Source organism: Hemibagrus wyckioides, linkage group LG24 (genome assembly GCF_019097595.1).
Source record: "Hemibagrus wyckioides isolate EC202008001 linkage group LG24, SWU_Hwy_1.0, whole genome shotgun sequence".
In the NCBI taxonomy this organism is placed as follows: Eukaryota; Metazoa; Chordata; class Actinopteri; order Siluriformes; family Bagridae; genus Hemibagrus; species Hemibagrus wyckioides.
In genome coordinates, this window is record NC_080733.1 from 11230783 (window position 1) to 11251786 (window position 21004).

Genomic DNA, 21004 nt, shown 5'->3' on the forward strand with positions numbered 1-21004 from the left:
TATTAAATCTGGCTTTGTAGCTGTGTGCACTTTTGGGTTGTCAAATAGTCAATAAATGGTAATAATGTGACATGTCAAAACACGTCTTTTCACACTGAATCTGAGCTAGAAATCAGTTGTCGTGACGAGACTTCCTTCAACGAAAAAGTGCCACTTGACTCAGATGTTATGTCTACTAGACACTTATAGTGATGCAAGATTGATTCTCATAACAGTATGTAAGCGTTAATCCTAAAACATTTGTGAAAATTCCTGAAAATCTTTAAGGATTTCAGTATGCCTAAAAACCTTAAAAGCAGAAATTGTACTTGATTCTCAGAGGATGAGTGTATGGTGCCATGAGTCTTCACAATGTAATGGCGTGTTACTGAGCAGCTTTTCACGAAGAGGCTGAGCTACAATTCAGTTGTCATGACATCCTTCCGTACGTCAGCACAGAAACTGTCACAACACAGGTCTTCTGTCAAGAGACACTTTGAGACATGTGTGAGACGTGTCACTTTGTTCAGACATTATGTCATTTAGACATCTAATGTAATGAAAGTTTGTCTTGTGATTCCTGACAGCTTTTATGCATTTATGTAGGTTTATGTCGATAGTCATAAAGTGCTTATGTAGCTTTAGGCTTCATTCGGTCCTTTGACTAAATAGATTATTACCTTTTTATTCCAAAGCTTTTCCGAGCCTTGAAAAGTTTTGATCTGCCACATCATAAGCCATTAATGATATGGATTGTGCTGATCAATAAAAAAGTAAACAGACTTCAACTGAAAGCTTCCTGGAAGGTTGAGCATGATGTTTTGAACTTTACTTTTTTTATTGAGATGTTTCTTTTTCTTTTATTTTATTTTTGGTTGTTTTGGCACAATCTCATACAATGTTTATGGATTCATAGTTAGTCGTGGTCTATGATGTTTTTTCAAAAAACACGTTAAAATGCAAATTTTTTAAAAGGTTGGGGTTTTTTGGCCTCAGAACACCTTGCAGTTGCTCTCTGTTTCATCTTAGAACATTGAACGGTCCTTTCTGGGTTGGATGTTTGACAGGGGGATGTTGGGTAATACCAGAGTATCTCTGAAAGTGACATGTGGTTATTTTTCACACTGTGTGCATAGATGTGTCTGTAAAGATTATGCTATATTTTACCTTCTATAAAATGACCAAGCCGAAATAACTCCAGATAATATGGGTTCTGTCCAAACTGACAATGTTGGCATTGAAAATCGACAACAGTTATTGGCCAAGTCTCAAACGCAGAACAATAAAGTACAGAGAATGCCAGGGGTTCCAGCCAAGCGTTCTACAACAAGAACTTATAATTAAGGTCAAATATTCTATTAATATAAGGTGTTTGAAGTATGCATGGTAATTGTAGTGCCTACATCATGAAGACACTCAAATCTTTGTGATTTATCGCATGCAAATCAGGCATGATTACAAAAAAACACTTGGCATGCATATGGCCATAAATCCTATCTTGGGGAAAGAAAAATAATTATGGGATTTGATGTTTTTGTTCTATAAATTTATACAAGGACACACAAGAGGCTTTTGTACAAGGATTTTGCAATGAAAGCTTTCTTTGCTCTCAGATAGTGATAGTGTGATCACCTAGTCTAAAAATATCACGATTATCATACCATGAAAATTTCAAACCGTGACACCTCTATTGCAGAAGAATGGATGGAGATGAGCAAAAGGACAAGGAAAGGGCAGTGCAGTGTTTAGCTCTCTCTCTAACTGGGTTGTAACACTCTGTCCAGCTCATCAGCAGTCACATTACTGAGCACATGGCTCGTCACAGTAGCTGAACCTCAGAAAGTGATCTCTGCTATTCAAAGCCTGGATGCAAATTATCTTTATTTCTAGAAATCTCTCCATCTTGGGTTATGATTTTTAGCTTCATATAGATAGATCTATAGATCTGCTGGAGCCTATCCCAGCACACATTGGGCAAAAGGCAGGGGTACACCCTGGACAGATTGCCAGTCCATCACAAGGCCACACAACCACACACACTCACTCCTATTGGCAATTTAGAATTACCAGTCAACGTAATGAGCATGTTTTGGACTGTGGGAGGTAACCAAAGTAAACCCACGCATGCAAACTCCACACAGTAAGGCCCATGCCTGTTCGAACCCAGGATTCGGACCCAGGACTTTCTTGCTGTGAGGCAACAGTGCTAACCTCTAAGCCACCATGCTGCCCCTAACATAAACCATTGTAATTGAAATTTTGTAAGGTGAATAAAATAAGAAATACTTGGTGCTCGTGTTGTGATGCCTGATATTTTGTGTAATTAGAGGATGTCATGGATAACCAGGTATCTCTTTCAAACCACATATCTTTAGCAGTCAGAAGTGTGAATGAATTGTGTTGTGTGTTAGTGCCTGTCTGCTCTTGAGTGTCCTTGTGAGGTCTCTTCTGCATTCTGGGTCTCCTAAACAGCGTTTAAAGGGTGTGACGAAATGTTGCATCAGAAAATGCTGGCTCTGGTTGGAACATCTTGATTCCTTAATCGAATTAAGTGGATCTGAAAAGCTAAAGAGCAATTGAAAGAATGGTGAAATGACTCAGTAATTACACACTCTGCACTCTGCGCCGTCATTATATTACGCAAATTTGTATACAGTCGGCTTCACTTTTCACTTTTGCTTAGCCACTGGACAGAAATATACAGCATATCAAATATAAATCAGCTAATGCAAATATAAAGTTTACCCCAGTTCTGTTTTTTGGTATATTTATCTGTTTTGTTCTCTGAGAGAGTTTCTGTAGTGCAAATTTTTCCTAAGTTAACAGTTTATGCAGAGCACTTGAGAAGCCAGCCTTAATTTAATGGATAAAGGATACACTGTGGTCTGATTCAGGCAGGCTGAACCGCTGCCTTGGCTTCTTCTAACTTCCAGTTTTGGATGTGAAATAAAATTATCTATGCCTGTAAGAAATGCACTTGCGTATCTGAAGGACTCAATCTCTTGATTGTATTTGAGAAGAAACGGATCTTGCACTCGCTTCATAGTATGCCTTGCATGGGGCATGCAAAAAACCTGCTATGAATACTCCATTTTTAGAAGGCTCGTGAAATATACTAGGTCTTTGTGAGTCACGGTTTTGTGCGTTTGCAACAGATTTTGTCACTCGGGCTCAGAGGATGAGATGCATGACCGCAGAGAGAACATTTTCCATAGAAGATGTACGAGGGCACTTCCCCCAGCTTTGGATTATGAGTTGATCTCTGGTCCTATAATTTGATGAAAATGTTAATCACAGCATGACATAATAGTGATAACAATAATGATTTTTCCAGAGAAAGGCTTTATGTTTAGAGAAAATGTTTATTTTGTTCATTTGAAAGCTTAACTATATTAAGAGTTATATTTAGATGCTAAAACTGATAGAAAAGGATCACAGGAAGGTTTCCACTTAAATGCATGTGGTTTTTTTTTTGTAAATTAAGCTTTAGGGAGAGAAACAGATTATTGTTTTTTATCATATTCATTTATTTAGTAAGCTAGTAGATGGGGAGGCTTTACCAGAAACCCTGAGCAGGAACATACCCTGGATAAGACACCAGCTCATTGCAGGTCACTGTGCATACACACATTCATACCTGTGGTAGGCTTGTGAGATTGTATGCGGTATAATACTGTATGCACCCTGTGTACTGTCATGCATGCTAACTCTCACTGCTCTGGAGGGGTGGAGGCTGCTGCTAGCATGTGTGAGCAGGGCACTGATGAAGCAGTGCTGATTCTGGGCATATAAATGGGGTGTGTCCAGATTTAACACGTGTCGTGCTACATTATCACAGCAAATAAAGTCTGCTGAAGCTGCTAGCATTAGCATTTAGATTACTTATGTTTTAATTAGTACAGTAATGCTCGCAAAACTCAGGTTAGGATTCTACAATAAACCTAATGAGTCATTAGCTGTAATTATGAAATGGCAGTAAATTGTATGAACGTATGCATGTGCTCTGTGGTGAAAATCAGCGGGCATACTTAAGTTTGTGGGAAGTGATAGCTCAGAGGTTAAGGTGTTGGAATACTGATCGAAGGGTTGGGAGTTTGATCTCAGGACCACTAACATGATACTGCTGGGCCCTTGAGCAAAATTGTATACATGAGATAATGTAAGTCATTCTGGATAAATGTAAGTTGCATGGAAGGCTAGCAATGACAAGGGAAGTTAAGCTGCATCAGTGATGAGTTTTCCAACTGAGATTTAAACTGATCAGTTTGATAGCCATTGGATAGGTGAACTTTAATGCCAAATCCTGGTACTGTCTTCAGTTGTCTCAACCCTGACCTATGAGCAGTTTAGTGTAGCCATTCCGTCTATAAGCATGAAAACTGAAGAACACAGAGGAATCCAACATGAAACAATTTTGTGCCACATTGTCAGCATCTCATAAATACCAAATAAACCCTTACATATACATGTATATATACATATACATATGCATTCAGAACTTACAATCTAACCACAAAGGTTTAACCATTACAGTCCTCAACAATTCCTGTGGTTTAGTTCAAAATTACTTTCACCTGAAGACATCCTGCAAAAATTTGCATTTCGCTTGAATCTTTTTCCATTTCACTAACAACTGCCCACAGATTTATGTTTCCAGCTTCAAGTTAATGTGTTTTCTATAACAAGTGAACACAGAGAAAATTGGCCATTGCTACAGATGTAGCACATAGGGATTAGGTTGAAAATGCTAGAGTACTCCTTTAATAATAAGGTACAGGAGTTGAAAGAAAGTAGAAGCCTTGAACTGAATTTTTTTTTTTTCCCTAAGAAAAGTCCGGGCTTGATAGAAAGGGTTTTTAATATTTAAAAGAAAGGAAGAATAGCTTTTACATTATAGTTGACGTTTTCCATTGCACTCCCATTACATTAAACTCCGCATTGTAATCCTGTGTTTGCCTTTCTTACTATACATTATACCAGACCTCATGCGGAGTTGAACTGTTACCAATTTGTGAAACAGAAAATACTTCTATTGTGGGAAGGAAACTTCCTTGCTGGCTGTGTCAGGAGCGAGTGCTCCCACTTCTACCTTGAGTTCAGGCTTTTTCAGTGAGACAGGCTCTGTTTTTACTCTGCTGTGAGTACAGAAACACACACACAAAAAAAACCCCCAGAGATACTTTTCCTGCATTGTTATTCGACCCTATGGCCATATGAGCAGACTGTACACTCACTTGTACTGAGTGCAGTTTACACAGTGCGACACAAAAATAATTCAGAGTCAGCATTCAGAACTGCCTCTGCCTCTGTCTAATTAAATCAAACATGCGCTTCATATTCTTTAGAGAAATAGAGAGGCAGTTTTAAATAGCTTCATAAGCAGCATGTCTTGAGGCAGTTCATCTTGATAGAAGATAGAACTTTCTATATTGCACTTACGCAAATCTAATCTACTTTCTTTGTGCTTATGTTAGGGTAAATCCCACCTTTATAATACTGGCCCGAAGTATATCTAGAGACCGCAGACTTTTTCGTTTGCTATACGAGATGCCTCGGAGTGAGACATGAAGGAAGCAGTGGTTTGTCATATTCAGAGTTTCTTGTTTAAGCCTGCGCCCAGGGAGTCTCTCTCACTGTGTTAGTGTATTGTTTGTTGGATGGAAAGGCGCTCAATGGTACCGCCTCGAGCCTAAGATTAAAGTGTGGCAGAAAGTGTATTCCTGGGGAAATAAGTTGCAGTCAGTTTGCTTCAAGGGATAAAGGTAAATAAATTTGAGTTCCCCCGTTTAACTGAAGGACTGCGTCTGTATGCAGAATATGGGTCTGTCTGATATTAATGTATTCATATATTAATATTTATGCCTGCTATGGGAAGATGCTTTTTTTTTTTTTTTTGGCAAAAGGTTTCCAGAATGTCACAGCTTTATTGGTGCTCAAGGCCTGCACCACTCGGGATTTAATGAGTGTGTTTTCTTTGCAATCAATCAAAGCTAAATTTCTGTCTGCTGGATATGGAAATGGAAATGCTATTGCTTCATCACTTAATCTGACTGTAACATGTCTGTAGAGGCAGCGCACAAGTGTGTAATTGATAATACAAGTGAGAATTGGAAAACTGGAAAGAATACACTGAAAAGCAACTCCCCAACTGCATGACACATTTGGCAAGACTTCGCATAAAGGAATGGAGAAAACAGCCAAACTACTTAAAAGATCAACATAGAACAGGTGCACACATTAAGAAAACAAACCAAGAGAGAGTCAGGAACAAAAGACACAACCTAAACCATTTCCTATATAAAATAGCAGGCCTATGCAGCATAATATATGGTTTGGGATGCACTCAAAGCATTGGAAGATGTAATAATCTGCTACCATTTTCATAATTTCTCCAGTATTACAGGAGTGTTATAATAATAAAAAAAAACTTTATTGTGCATAACAATGTGCTACAGTTATCAAGTACTGGGTGACTAAGCAAACCCTTCTGTCTTTTAACAAGAGATTGTCTTTTTGCCCATTTGCTAATATGGCCTGGTTAGCTTGCTACCATCGCCTGTTTGTGTTTGATTGTGATCTGTTTGTGAATCACTGCCCTGATTGTCAGAGCTGCTGTCTAATTGTGGTCAGTTTACAAACACAGAATACAGGGAAGGGAAGGAAAAGACTTCTTTCGGTTATCATGTCTGCAGCTTTATGAAATTTGGGGGTGGGTCTTTGTCCGTACTTATTTTGAGCATGATTAAAGGATTATGGACTGTTCATTACTGTGAATTTTAGTGTTATTAGGGTGACTCGGAGCAGCTCAGGACACCGGTAGTATTAGTTTTCTCCCTTAAATCAATAATGATTTTGCATTGTAGCTTTAAATCTGGTAATGGGGAATTTGTATATCAGCACCACAGCCAGTATGAGGTAACTGGCTTGTGGGTTTCAATCTGCATGCTTGTGTGTTTTAACCAGAGAGAGTTCACAAGCTAATACAAACTTGAAAACCAGCACTACAACATTGAGTGGTATGACATTTGTAAGACAAAAAAGGACAAGTAATTAAAATGGAATTATTGAAACAAATATAATTTTAGATAGTAGTGGCAAAATATTATCAACATTAATTGTCTTCAACAGCATCATTTGGTTTGTCTGTGTGTGTGACTTCTGGTCTTTAGAAGAAAAAAAACACTATTTTGGGCAGTGTCCCATGTGAGTGCTGTAATTGTATAAAGATCAGTGGACCTTTTAAGATGATTTCATATGCGTCTGGCATGAGTCAACATTGTAAAGCCATGAGGAAGTGCTTAAGAATGTTAATGTGTCCAATGGTTTGTGCAGATGCAATGCAAATGTCTTGCTAAAGCAGGGAACTTGGGTGTCCGCCATGGCAGTTCGGATGAGAGTGAGGCGACACTGAAGAGCCCGATTTAATGTGATCAGTGATGGTTGGCCAAACTGAGGTGTCCTTCAGTGTTGGGCATCAATACAAATGCACTTGCTGCCATCCGCCCCTCCCAGCTCCTTCCTCACTTCTACAGTACTTCTCCCATTATTCCTGCCTCGCTGTCTCTCATTTCCCTCTCCCGCCTCCCAGTTCATCTTTGGCCTGGGCCCCAGCAATGTGGTCAAAGGAGCTCTGGCTCAGCGCTGCATTAGATGAATACTAATGGAGGAGTGCAGAACGGCGCTGAGTGCTGGGACAGGCGAGAGGAGGAGTGAAAGGAGAGAGGCATAATGAAGAGAGTGGGAGTGAAGAGATGGATGGTGGTGCTGTTACTGTATGACTTGCCCATGTGGTTCAGGGAGGATCTTTCTTGGAATAGACAAAGAGATGGAGGAACGGCCAAAGGCAACCGACAATGTGAGGAGCTCACATAACATTTTCACACAGCATAAAATCAAATATGCAAATCAGCCATGCTGTACCCTCCAGAGCAGGACGGAATTAATAATGCTGGCTCTCTTATTCACATTTGTCAAGTGTCAAGTTACAGCCTTATTGATGAGAAAGAAGCCAATGGGAAATGACAGGAAATGAAGAGCGAGTAGCAGAAAGACGTACGCTCATAACAAAGAAGAGGAAAATTATCCTAGAAGTATTATATAATTTACCTGAAGCTGGTTTAGACTGTTTCGCCTCAGAAACCAAATTTAAATCTCCCCATAAAGAAATGGTTTTGCTCCCAAGATAGTTAAACAGTTACTTGTGTACAGTTTATGCCTCAAAGGTTGCCAGATTTTTCTTGAGTAGAGGATTTACAACAGCATAGAGATCACTTTAAGCCCAAAAAAGTGCTTAGATTTTTTTTTCTTAGTTGTTAATTGCAATATGATAGAGAAATATACAAATGAGAAGAAGGCAAACATCAAGAACATCTCATAGAGCACACATTAATAACATATAACAGGAGTTTAATATATTTTAAATATATTCAGATCACTTTAATTGAACCCATTTAAAATGCGGACATAGAAATTAGCAATGTTTCCAATTAACCATGCCATCTCCTTCAAGCTCTTTGTGACCTCTACAGGAAGAATAAGATTAATTAATTGATAGTGTCATATTTACATATTTAATAATGCCCTTGAATTGCATTCAGTATTTTATAGCACATTTACAGCCCAAGACATCAGGTTCAGGGTGAAATATTCCAGCTACAGCAAAGTTAAGTCAGTTGTGCTTCTGAAATATCAAGAAAAACTGCAAAATGTTGTTAATTGTTTGCATCAGTGATTGATTGTGGGCATTAATGATTCTTCCTGGAATCCACAGCATTTTCAGAAATATACATAGCCTTAAAGGTGTAAGAAAGAATATGGTAGTCTTTAATGTTTTTTGTAGAGCCATGATCTACCTCCTAAAACTTTTAAGAAGTCACTCAGAATAATTAAAGAATCTTTAGTGTGCTATAGGGATGCAATATATGGATAGATTATTTATAGGAGGTGCACAGTTTGCTGAAATTGGTGTTGATCCATGCAAATCAATCCTTCCTTTATCCTTAGTAACTGCCTGTACAGAGTCATGATGGTTTAAATTAAGCTAGTAGTTGTTATAGGCTAGTTGTTAAATTCTTGCAGATACAGAGGGTGAAATTGCGCTCCAGCCCGATTTTGCTAAATAGAAACTTGAAACACACAAATGTGCATCTTTGCCAATCTGAAATCGATCCATAGAACTAGGTCCATAATGGTCATGGAACATTCAGGCATCCCACAGCGATGCTCACACCTCATATCGCTGCCCATTATGTCTCTGGCAGACTGGTGAGCCTTTTTACAGATGCTACGTCTGGCAGCCAGACAACGGACAATGAGGCAGAATGCCATTTTTAGTTGGACGTGGGCATTGTGGGTGTAGCCAGGCCCAGCAGCGAACAGGGAAATTTACTTAATAGCGTGTGGAATGTTCTGGTACTTCTCCACTGACAGGAGAGCCTGTCTACTCAGCAGATGCAAGAATCGTATTTGACCACATCATTGGAGGAGCGTTTCCTCTTGGGAGCACTGCTTCATGATTCTTCATCTCTGTAACTCACACACCTACACACATGCTCTTTCTCACTCTGTCTGTCTTGTTCTTTTTCACACTTGTGCCTTCCCTCTTTTTCACACTCAGACTGTATGTAAAAGCTCCTTGGCATGCTATAGGACATGTGAACCCTGCATCATCCTCCATCTGTCATGATTTTGAAAACATTTTTTTTTGACACAAAGGTGAAACCAAAGTTGTATCATCATATACAGGAAACGTTTTTTTGCTAAGGTTAGACACATTTATAGCTGTTCACCTTCAACAAATATGGCTACAGCCTGTCTTAGCTTCTTCCTAACTTGGTGGGAGACTGAAGCAAGTGAACAGGCTTATACACGCTGTAACGGCTCATCTATTGTTCTGCAATGTGGCTGCTCAATAATGCATGCTGCTTGATCAGGCTGCATTATTGATGATGGGAAGTTCACAGTGACGACGCCTCTTCTCATATCACCCATTTGCAAAGCCGCTCCTTCAAACCTTGCTCCAATTTCTTCCATTTTTGAGTGCTTTCACATCAGCTATTTTTAGAACACGTCCCGCATAGGATGATTTACTTCTCTAAGGAACATACCTCACATCTCCCAGGCTAATTTGTGTTCTTCATGGACGAGGTAGCGGGGACACGATCGTGATAGGTCGGAGTTTAAATGAAGCTGGTGATTGTGGTGATAGTGACAGCTTGACATGGTTGCCAGTTGCCTTGAAGTGAATGTGCAGTGCTAATGTGCTGATAGATGATAACCGAGAGCGCACCCACCATCAGCAGGTGTTGTGTAATGTGTCACTGCGTGTTAGGGCTGACAACCTAGGGACTTCACGGCGCAATCAGAAATTGATTTGTTATGCATCTTGATCTTATATTTTGATTTCTTCATTTATATATTGTTCTAATGTGACCATTATGTACATTGAAATATAATATAGTTCTTACTGATTAGGTGGCTTAATCATGGTATTATTGTGTGCAAGTGTAGGTGCAGGTCCTTGGGTTGTGTTTTAGTTGAGGTTGAACAAGAAGCATAGTCCATGCATATACAACGATTTCATTGCATCAAGTTGCCAGTTGCTTTACTATGAAGCCACCAGTAGGCATTTCCAACTACTGGTTGCCATGGTAATAATTTTTATCAGTGGGTGATGCAACTAGCAATTTTCCTACCTCTAAAATTATTATATAATATATATATATATATATTTATATATTATTATAAAATATTTTGAAGAAGAGCATTTGTATATACATTCACCAGTGTATATATGCATCATATCATCTGAGATGAAGGAGAAGAAGCATTAGTGTCTTCATCGGTAGTCTCTGCACCATCTCACTCCATATTTATATAAACTTTTCTCAACTGACACATCGCCCACATCTACTCACCAACAGGCGCTGGCCCTCATGGTACCCGGAAGTCACCAGTGAAAATGAATGATTTATGGTCGCTTTGTCACTGAATTGCTACATGTGTAAACCTAGCAGTAAAAAATAGAATTATCCATGATCTATATCAGAGGAAAATGTGGGAATCAAAATCAGGAAACAAGGCACAAGGTCAAAGGACAATGAAACACCAAGGTATAAAAGGGCAAACTAATGAATAAGCTAATAGAGAACATGTGATCGTATTCAAGGAAGTTGTATTTATATGACAGGACAAGCAGAAGCAGGCAGGGCCAAAACATACACGAATACTTAAGCACTGTTGCCATGGGAACTTAATATACATATCAATAGTTTTCTCACTATTTCTCATTAGCTCTTTATTTTATAAGCTACCAGTCAAAAGTTTGGACACACCTTCTAATTCCATGGTCTTTCCTGATGTTTATTTCTTTCTACATTGTAAAACAATGCTGAAGGCGGCCGAAATGCACAATAATGTCCTTTGAACAGTTGATGCTGAGATATGTCTGCTACTGATGCTCTGTAAAGCCTTCATAACGGCTCTAATCTGAGGTGCTGTTAATTGGTGATTGGTTGTTAAAATAACACCTGACTGTTGTTTTTTGTTGTCGCTACATATGGATTACTTAAGTCCATATGTGTTATTTCATAGTTTTGAAATCTCCAGTATTGTTCTAGAATGTAGAAAATAAGTCACTAAACAAAAAACATTGAATTAGAAGGTGTGTCCAAACTTTTGACTGGTAGTGTGTATATATATACACTATATTGCCAAAAGTATTCGCTCACCTGCCTTGACTCGCATATGAACTTAAGTGACATCCCATTCCTAATCCATAGAGTTCAATATGACGTCGGTCCACCCTTTGCAGCTATAACAGCTTCAACTCTTCTGGGAAGGCTGTCCACAAGGTTTAGGAGTGTGTTTATGGGAATTTTTGACCATTCTTCCAGAAGCGCATTTGTGAGGTCACACACTGATGTTGGACGAGAAGGCCTGGCTCTCAGTCTCCGCTCTAATTCATCCCAAAGGTGTTCTATCGGGTTGAGGTCAGGACTCTGTGCAGGCCAGTCAAGTTCCTCCACACCAGACTCTGTCATCCATGTCTTTATGGACCTTGCTTTGTGCACTGGTGCACAGTCATGTTGGAAGAGGAAGGGGCCAGCTCCAAACTGTTCCCACAAAGTTGGGAGCATGGAATTGTCCAAAATGTCTTGGTATGCTGAAGCATTCAGAGTTCCTTTCACTGGAACTAAGGGGCCAAGCCCAGCTCCTGAAAAACAACCCCACACCATAATCCCCCCTCCACCAAACTTTACACTTGGCACAATGCAGTCAGACAAGTACCGTTCTCCTGGCAACCGCCAAACCCAGACTCATCCATCAGATGGACAAGCGTGATTCGTCACTCCAGAGAACGCGTCTCCACTGCTCTAGAGTCCAGTGGCGGCGTGCTTTACACCACTGCATCCGACGCTTTGCATTGCACTTGGTGATGTATGGCTTGGATGCAGCTGCTCGGCCATGGAAACCCATTCCATGAAGCTCTCTGCGCACTGTTCTTGAGCTAATCTGAAGGCCACATGAAGTTTGGAGGTCTGTAGCGATTGACTCTGCAGAAAGTTGGCGACCTCTTCGCACTATGCGCCTCAGCATCCGCTGACCCCGCTCCGTCAGTTTACGTGACCTACCACCTCGTGGCTGAGTTGCTGTTGTTCCCAAACACTTCCACGTTCTTATAATACAGCTGACAGTTGACTGTGGAATATTTAGGAGCGAGGAAATTTCACGACTGGATTTGTTGCACAGGTGGCATCCTATCACAGTTCCACGCTGGAATTCACTGAGCTCCTGAGAGCGACCCATTCTTTCACAAATGTTTGTAAAAACAGTCTGCATGCCTAGGTGCTTGATTTTATACACCTGTGGCCATGGAAGTGAATTGGAACACCTGATTCTGATTATTTGGATGGGTGAGTGAATACTTTTGGCAATATAGTGTATATATATATATATAATTCTGTGTAAAACTCAAGGAAAGCAAGGAACAGGCGCAAGTTATTGAATGTAGAATGTAAAATGAAACAAGCTTCTTAGATTAAACTAATAAAACACTTTATGCTCATCACATATGTATGTGTTTGCTCTGTCTGAGTCATTAATAAAGCACTCATTTAGAGTCTCATTTGGATCTGAGAGTGAGCAGTTATTAAGCTCCACAAATATTTAGTTTCCTTTTTTAGCAGCCATTCTGTGTCAGTCTTGAATGATGTTAAGTATCAGGATATTCAGTATTGTGACCATATTCTCAACCCTAGGCTTTAGTGTTTGATCCTAAGATTATCAAATTTTAATTTATTTATTTATTTTAATCCTATATATTTGATACTGTTGTCATTTTTCAATACAAGTTTATGTCAAAAAATCAGTTTATGACACTGATGCAGAATTTATTTTCCCCGTCTCTGCCTTATGCATTTATGTCATGCATTTTTTCCAATCCATTCACACATACAGTACTTGGTAAAAGGCTTAAGTAACTTTTTGTCCCCACATAAATTTAGTTTTTTTTGTGGGTTTTTTTATTCTTTTCTGGTGTATGTCCAAATATTAATGTGTCAACTATAAAAACTACCTTCAGTGAAAAGAACAAGGAGTTCTGTAACACATCACTGAGCACTGATCTGAGCATGATTGTGTCTGTCTAGGAGCGAAACAAGTGAGAGCAGTAAAAAATGTTCCAGATTCTCTAAAATGGTAGATTCCTTACAAAAACCGCTCAACGGTGCACTTCATTGATCTTTGATGGCTTTTTGCCTCACACCTCCATGGTTGGGGATTGGATTCCTGCCTCCGTCATGTGGAGTTTGCATGTTCTCTAAATTGTCCATAGAGTGTGAATGGGTGTGTGTGTGTGATTGTGCCCTGTGATAGACTGTCCAGGGTGTACCCTGAATGTGCCCCAAGTCTTCTGGGATAGACTCCAGGTTCCCTGCGCCCCAGTAGAATAAGTGGTGTAGAGAATGGATGGTTCGAATAAATCTCTGCTTCAGAAACGTTTCACATGCGTGTATACAACGGGATAAAAGAGTGTCTCCTGACCCATGGTGAACCGTACAAAACACAAATTTATTCACAGGACTAAGGAAAGTGCAAACAGGGTGTCAAGCGTAAGACTAGAGCAATGTCCAACTGCAGATTTAGTTTAATTAATGTTACAATAAAAACACCAAGTACAGTTTTATTTCTAATTAGGATGAGTTCATTAATAGCCAGTAGCCACAGTTAAAACTTTAGCAACCGTTGCAGCAACTTTCAGTAGGTTACCGTAAGTCATAAATCTTTTCCTTTATATATAATTGGATGACCTCTTTACTGCAATATACATAAACAGCAGGGATCCTAGGATGAAATACCAATAGGCTATTTTTATGTCAACTCTTTTCTCAGCTTGTACAAAATGTCCTAGATCAAATTCAGATTATTATCAAGGTCCTAAATTGAAAACTTTATTATTAACGTAACGTTAAATTTGTTAGAATGATCAGCCTAATAAAATTGTGGTGCTTTTTATCCGTAGTTATTTTTTTCATGGCTATGGTTTGTTTAATTTGTTTCATGAGAACCCAAACATCAGAACAAGCCAGTGATCAAAAACAAGAGATGGATCATTTAAATCCCAGCCATTTTTCTATGGTTAAAAGAAAAACATGACAATACAGTAACTGACCTTGCTGGAAGGAACACTATGCAGAAAGATAAGTGTTAACCACTTCCTTGCATGATGAGCATGGAAATTGTGTTTCCTGTTTATGTCAAACCATGTTTCTGATTGTCGGGTGATGCTGAAAATCACTCTAGGCAACAAAGTTGTGACCTGCAGTCACTTTATACACTACTAGTTATGATGGAGCTTAATATGTGGTTTAGGGTCCCGTTTTAGGATCCCATTTTAGACCTTGAATTAAGATCAGTTGGTGCAGCTGGTTGCAGGTGAGCAAGAAAATGGTGGCATGAGGGTGAGGTCAGTGTGAGATGCCATGTGTGTGTGAGGCTTCTCTGCATGTCAGGTCCTTCACACTCCACTGCTCAGCACCATCACTTTACCCTGACAGGATGGGACGTGACTGCTTGTGTTTCAGATGCTGGTTTTTGTTATGGGGCCAATTCAGTGAACAAATCAACAGTGACAACATTTCCATCAAATCAGTCCAGTGCTCATAATTCCTTTGTAACACCAATCATTTTTAGTGTCGAAGTAGACCATTGCTCACTAGAATTGAAGACACACTATGATTGTTTTATGAGCTACTCTTTAGATCTTAAAACAGCAGTACCTGCAATTCCTCAGTGATTTACTGCACCACACATGCCAGAATTTTGGAGGCTGGATTAAAGAGAGTCATGGCTGTGCTTTTTACTGACCTCAGTGGTGAGATAATGTTTGCTTGTTTTTTTCTGTCCAGGTCTTTAATACCTACTCAAATGAGGATTACGATCGCAGGAACGAGGAGGTGGATCCAGTGGCATCCTCTGCAGAGTATGAACTGGAAAAGAGAGTGGAAAAACTGGAACTTTTCCCAGTGGAGCTGGAAAAAGGTGATTTAAAAAAAAAAATCATACAGATTACAATAATTCAGTAATCAAATTGGTATGTGTAGGGCTATGTTTAATTTATACATGCTAAAATATTTATAAGTGAATTAAATGCTAGAAAATGTTACTGGGTTAAATGTAAATAAAGGACGTAATTACTCAATTGTTCTGGAAAGGTCACTGTTGGTGTTGGACTTACTTTTTGTCCTAGAAATCTCAAATGAACTATTTACAGGATTTATGCACATGTTGCATTTGAACATCTTTCATATTTTGTTTATTTATTTATTTAAAATTTTCTACAAAATGCAGTAATAATGATTTTCAGATATACACTATATTGCCAAAAGTATTCGCTCACCCATCCAAATAATCAGAATCAGGTGTTCCAATCACTTCCATGGCCACAGGTGTATAAAATCAAGCACCTAGGCATGCAGACTGTTTTTACAAACATTTGTGAAAGAATGGGTCGCTCTCAGGAGCTCAGTGAATTCCAGCATGGAACTGTGATAGGATGCCACCTGTGCAACAAATCCAGTCGTGAAATTTCCTCGCTCCTAAATATTCCACAGTCAACTGTCAGCTGTATTATAAGAACGTGGAAGTGTTTGGGAACGACAGCAACTCAGCCACGAAGTGGTAGGCCACGTAAACTGATGGAGCGGGGTCAGCGGATGCTGAGGCGCATAGTGCGAAGAGGTCGCCAACTTTCTGCAGAGTCAATCGCTACAGACCTCCAAACTTCATGTGGCCTTCAGATTAGCTCAAGAACAGTGTGCAGAGAGCTTCATGGAATGGGTTTCCATGGCCGAGCAGCTGCATCCAAGCCATACATCACCAAGTGCAATGCAAAGCATCGGATGCAGTGGTGTAAAGCACGCCGCCACTGGACTCTAGAGCAGTGGAGACGCGTTCTCTGGAGTGACGAATCGCGCTTCTCCATCTGGCAATCTGATGGACGAGTCTGGGTTTGGCAGTTGCCAGGAGAACGGTACTTGTCTGACTGCATTGTGCCAAGTGTAAAGTTTGGTGGAGGGAGGATTATGGTGTGGGGTTGTTTTTCAGGAGCTGGGCTTGGCCCCTTAGTTCCAGTGAAAGGAACTCTGAATGCTTCAGCATACCAAGACATTTTGGACAATTCCATGCTCCCAACTTTGTGGGAACAGTTTGGAGCTGGCCCCTTGACTGTGGACACCAGTGCACAAAGCAAGGTCCATAAAGACATGGATGACAGAGTCTGGTGTGGATGAACTTGACTGGCCTGCACAGAGTCCTGACCTCAACCCGATAGAACACCTTTGGGATGAATTAGAGCGGAGACTGAGTGCCAGGCCTTCTCATCCAACATCAGTGTGTGACCTCACAAATGCACTTCTGGAAGAATGGTCAAAAATTCCCATAAACACACTCCTAAACCTTGTGGACAGCCTTCCCAGAAGAGTTGAAGCTGTTATAGCTGCAAAGGGTGGACCGACGTCATATTGAACCCTATGGATTAGGAATGGGATGTCACTTAAGTTCATATGCGAGTCAAGGCAGGTGAGCAAATACTTTTGGCAATATAGTGTATAATATCTGTAAAAAAAATTAATAATAAATGATTTATTATTTAATTAATGATTTATTTGCCCTCTATTTTTTCCTTCCTTGCTTCCTATGTGTGTGTGTGTGAGTGTTTAATATTTGCCCCACATCATTTTTATTACGCCATCGATGCAACCTCCTGATATAATGCATTGCTCTATTGATTGATTTATAATTTTTTGCATCTCACTGAATATCATAACCAGCCACCACTGCTACAAAAGAATGTCTATGCATGCTCATTGTGGGTGTTTTCTTTCTTTCTTTCTTTCTTTCTTTCTTTCTTTCTTTCTTTCTTTCTTTCAGATGATGATGGTTTGGGGATCAGCATTATTGGCATGGGAGTCGGTGCAGATGCAGGCTTGGAGAAGTTGGGCATATTTGTCAAGACTGTTATTGAAGGTGGAGCAGCAGAGAGAGATGGAAGGTATGGACTTCAGAGAGACCAAGATAAGATGGAGGGTAAAAAGAGCAGAGGGAGAGCTGGGGGATAAGTACGGCTTTCTAACCTCTGATCTGTACCACTTCAACCTTTCCTGGACCTTTTTCTTAGCTTGCTGAGATTAGCTCAGGACCTGAAATCTGAAGAAAGGCTTTATGCTGCAGAGCATGTAGAGAGGAAGGGAGGGGAAGCCATCTTGTAGCAGGTTACCTGCTTAGCCTGGGTAACTTTAACTGCCACGAACAGGATTAAAGTAGCGCTAAGAAGCTTGCTACATGAGATTATAAATGGTATTGGGATAAAGTCCAACCACATGAGAACATGTGCATGGTATTAGTGTTGAAGGGACATGGGAGAGATCACTGTGGGAGTTTATTCCAGAGGGAGAAAAAACACCTTTCTGTCTCATGTTGCTTATAGTAGCTTGCTGAAATATGAGTGAAGATGCTTCCTGGTGGAGATTAGTGCACGACTGGAAAGATTGCCCTAAGGTATATGATTGTAGGAGGGCTGAATGTAATTTCCTTCACCCTTTATTTAGTCTCTGTTTGCCACTGTGCTGGTTTAATACCACAACTTTTGGTAAGATCCACTGAGGTCTTTTCTGATTTATCTATAATTCCCACTCTTTCTCATAGAGCTAATGATTACTGGTGTGGCATTAAGGTAAGGCTGAAGGTCGAGCTGTGTTTATGCCATACTCTCAAGGAACACATTAAGATTCTGTCTTGCAAGCACTCTGCCTCCTGCCCGTCTATATAACAGAGTGGATTTGCCAGCAGCTTTGTATTCAAAAGGGGCCAGTGGATCGAGATACTAGTTTATCAAACAGCAAAGAAGAACAAAACCCTGCAGTTACACAGAAAGCAGCCGGAGGACAAATACAGTAGTTGAGCGTTTATGTAAAATATTGGTGGCAGTGGCGAGGCTTAACACACATCCATTTCCTGCTATTTAACAAAATGCATTGAGAATGTCATCCTGTCCTTACACTCCCACGCTTTAATTATAATTCTAGTAAAGTCACGTACTACTGTACTATTTAAACTCTGCTTTTGAGTCCTCCTCTGTGGTTATGTCTCTGACAGATAAAGAACTGTGTGAAAGTTTTAGGCACATGTAAAGATATGTTGTAAAATACAGATACGTTAAAAAGTTATGAAAAACATTTCTACATAAAAAATATTGTAAAGAGTGGTAATAAATTAAATGAAGTTTGTATTTGGTGTGACAACCATTTGGTTAAAAAATAGATGAGTAGAATCAGGTACAATTTGTGCAGTTTTATGGAAATTAGTTGGTAAGTCTTACAGAATATCTGGGAGAATCCACTACAATTTTCATTTATTGGAAAGCTTTTTTTCTGATTTGTATGTTGTCCTGGGAATCAAGTTTAATGCATAACATTATGACCGCCTGCCTAATATTGTGTTGGTCCTCCTTCCTGACCCGTCCTGCACTGTGTATTCTGACACCTTTCTGTCAGAACCAGCATTAACTTCTTCAGCAGTTTGAGCAACAGTAGCTCGTCTGTTGGATCGGATCACACGGGCCAGCCTTCGCTCCTCACATGCATAAATCAGCCTTGGCCGCCCATGACCCTGTTGCCGGTTCACCACTGTTCCTTCTTTGGGCCACTTTTGATAGATACTGACCACTGCAGACCGGGAACACCCCACAAGAGCTGCAGTTTTGGAGATGCTCTGGTCCAGTGGTCTAGCCATCACAATTTGGCCCTCAAATCCTTACACTTGCCCATTTTTCCTGCTTCTAACACATCAACTTTGAAGACAAAATGTTGACTTGCTGCCTAATATATCCCACCCACTAACCGGTGCCATGATGAGGAGATCATCAGTGTTATTCACTTCACCTGCTCATCAGTGCTCATAATGTTATGCCTGATCTTATTTTTTTCATTAATTGAACCCTTGTTTTCTATTTAGCTTCTGTATATTCTTGTACTTGGATATATATATATATATATATATATATATATATATATATATATATATATATATATATATATATATATATACGTATATATATGGTTTTGCCTCTCACTATTCGTTAGAATAACTGCACATCACATTTATATTTAATAATTTAGTTTTCAAATATTTAAACAGTTGTATTTTGAGTCATGGTTTTTCATTTAAAATTGAATGAATTGAATTGTCTCTTTATTGCTTCCATATGGCTACAGCAGAAGCGACGTATAAAATTGTACGATCGGTCTGCAACCTGCGATGATAAAACTTTCCCCAAATAAGATGAGAATCAATATGGATACTGACTTGAATAGTTTGGCCAAGTATATAAACATTTTTAACCTCCTTTCCTGCTTTCCTTTTCTCCAGGATTAAGGTGAACGATCAGATTGTGGAGGTTGATGGCACCAGCCTGGTGGGTGTGACACAGAGCTTCGCTGCCTCTGTGTTAAGAAACACCCAAGGTGTGGTCAGGTAAGACTCCCAATCCCCTTAAAAAGGAATTTTGGGGATTATTTATATCATACACATTTAAAATATTTGTGTACTGTGTATGTTAGGATAAATGGTAGTTTATATGGTAGATAGCATATCCTCACACACGTCAAGAATGCCTTCTTATTATTAGTGGCTTGTCCTTTTATGCTAATGTCGAACATTACTGCAGAATTTCAGCTGCTATTTTCTGCTTCTCCTGCGTGTGAGAAACACAAAGGCCGCAGTTCTCATTAGTGTACTGAGACGCCTTCAGACGCAGAACAGAGCGGCCCTTTGTGTTCGAGAAGCAAGATTTCGCTGAAAGAAAACACACTCTTCATAAACACTAGGACGGCACAGCATGACAGAGATTTATTTTTACACCGAAATCATCTGTGCCATGTCTCCCCCCCCGCTGTCTCTTTAATCACCTCTCTTCTTTAGCCTCTGCAATTATCACTTATATGACAAAAAGATCCACAGCAGAGTGTATTCTGTACAATAAATATTGATGTTGCAGTTAAGACATACATACTTGCTGAAATTCATCACTGACTAGTAATCCTGCATATTTCTGCATTTTCTCTATTTCTCTATTCTAAGCTGTTTGCTCAGCACATATTGACAGTTGTATAAGGAAATCACTGGTCATACTTTCTATGAAGGACAAAAAGGACAGTGTTATTATTACATATGCTGTACATTTTTATTGCTAATCCATGTTTATTATGCAGTATGAATTGTTCAGGTTTGTTAATGCAGTAGTGTTTATAGCATATTATATCAGTATTATACAGTATATACTTAAAGTTATACTTAATTTAAAGTTATACATGTTTGGACAAACTAGATTGAATATTGAACGATAAAGCGTTATAGTTAATGAAAGGAATGTGTTTCTTAGACGTATAGTGAATTCTGAATTGTGAAGTTAATGCCCAGGATACATGAAAGGAAGCTCAGAAATACTGTTAGGAATTTAAAATGTAAA

The 21004-nt window shown here is 39.5% G+C and overlaps 1 protein-coding gene across 1 annotated transcript in view; it reads left to right on the forward strand.

The window, feature by feature from the left end:
* ppp1r9a (protein phosphatase 1, regulatory subunit 9A) overlaps nucleotides 1-21004 on the forward strand; it is a 51101-nt gene that overhangs the window by 6332 nt on the left and 23765 nt on the right. The window contains 3 exon segments of the mRNA XM_058377749.1: nucleotides 15387-15519; nucleotides 17410-17530; nucleotides 19906-20010. Of these exon segments, the coding sequence (XP_058233732.1) occupies nucleotides 15387-15519; nucleotides 17410-17530; nucleotides 19906-20010 (359 nt within the window).